Source organism: Numida meleagris, chromosome 15, assembly GCF_002078875.1.
Source record: "Numida meleagris isolate 19003 breed g44 Domestic line chromosome 15, NumMel1.0, whole genome shotgun sequence".
NCBI classification, from domain to species: domain Eukaryota; kingdom Metazoa; phylum Chordata; class Aves; order Galliformes; family Numididae; genus Numida; species Numida meleagris.
Genome location: NC_034423.1, coordinates 4,103 through 5,295, shown reverse-complemented (window position 1 = coordinate 5,295; position 1,193 = coordinate 4,103). Strand labels below are relative to the sequence as shown.

The 1,193-nt window shown below is 57.4% G+C and overlaps 1 protein-coding gene across 1 annotated transcript in view; it reads right to left on the bottom strand.

Annotated features, from left to right (window-relative positions):
• TNXB (tenascin XB) overlaps nucleotides 1-1,193 on the bottom strand; it is a gene marked incomplete at its 5' end in the record, with an annotated part of 13,136 nt that overhangs the window by 7,844 nt on the left and 4,099 nt on the right. Inside the window, 2 exon segments of the mRNA XM_021413458.1 lie at nucleotides 541-665; nucleotides 784-937. Coding sequence (XP_021269133.1) covers nucleotides 541-665; nucleotides 784-937 — 279 coding nt within the window.

Below are 1,193 nucleotides of genomic sequence, written 5' to 3'. Positions count from 1 at the left end.
GGGGTGGAATGGGAAGGGTTATTGGGCTGTTATCGTGGTCCCTAAGGGGCGTTATGGAGGTGTTTAGGTCTCCAGGGAGCATAGAGGGGCCCAGGAGAACGATGGGATGTAAAAGGAGTATTGGGGACCTCAATGGATAGTCAGGTGCAGTGGTGTTCTTAGGCTGCTTGGGTGGTGGGGGGCTTTCAGGTTCCCCAGGGTGGGAGCAGGATCCCCAAGGAGGTTATTTGGGTCCCCAGAGGGGCTTTGGGATCCCTGAGGGGAGATCTGGGTCTCCAGAAGGAATACTGGGATCTCCAGAGGGGTGAGAGGGGTTCTCAGGGGTTCCAGGGGGCTGTGGGGATTCCCAAAGGAGTACTGGGGTCCTCAGGGATGCCATGCTGCTCCCCAGAAGGAGTTCTAGGGTCACAAACAGGGTTGTAGGGGGGTCCTAGGGAGTTACTAGGACCCCCATAGGAATATTGAGGTACCCCAGGAGATACTGAGGTCCACTGGGAAGTTCAGGGCATCAGGAGGATTTGGGGTGCTATGGTGTGTTACCTTCACAGGGCCACCGGGGGGTCCATAGATGAGGTTGTAACCATCGGGGGGGACGCGGGGAGGTGCCCAGTGCAGCTGAGCACTGCGGGGCCACACCGTCCCCACCCATAACGTTCCTGGGGCACCTGGGAAGGGATGGAGGGGACTGAGGCCTGCAGCCCCCCCCCCCTTGGATCTCCCACCCTCTCCCTCCCATTAACTCCCTTTGGACCCCCCAAAAGGCCTCTAGAGAGCCCTGCTCACCACTACAGCGCCCGCTGACCGCAAAGACTCCCATGGGCTCCACCCCACCGCAGTATCCCAGGGACCCCATCCACAGTACTCCCACACACAGGGAGCATTGAGGTGCAGTGAGCAAAGTGACCCTGTCCGGGCACTGCCCACACATCAGCCCACTCTAAACCCCATGCACAGAGGCAATGAGGTAACAGCCCAAAGCTCTTCATTCGAGTATCTGTCCATCCATGCAAGCAGTCAATGACTCAAACAGCCAGAATCTCATCACAGCAGCCATCGCTCCATCCATTCCCCATCCATCCCTTCATAATTATGTGCAATGTTTCATGAATCCTTCCCTAAAACAGGCACCCAACAGCTGTTCCCACTGCCAGAGGAAATCAAGTTCCCCAGCACAGGCCCTGATTCAATCTCTA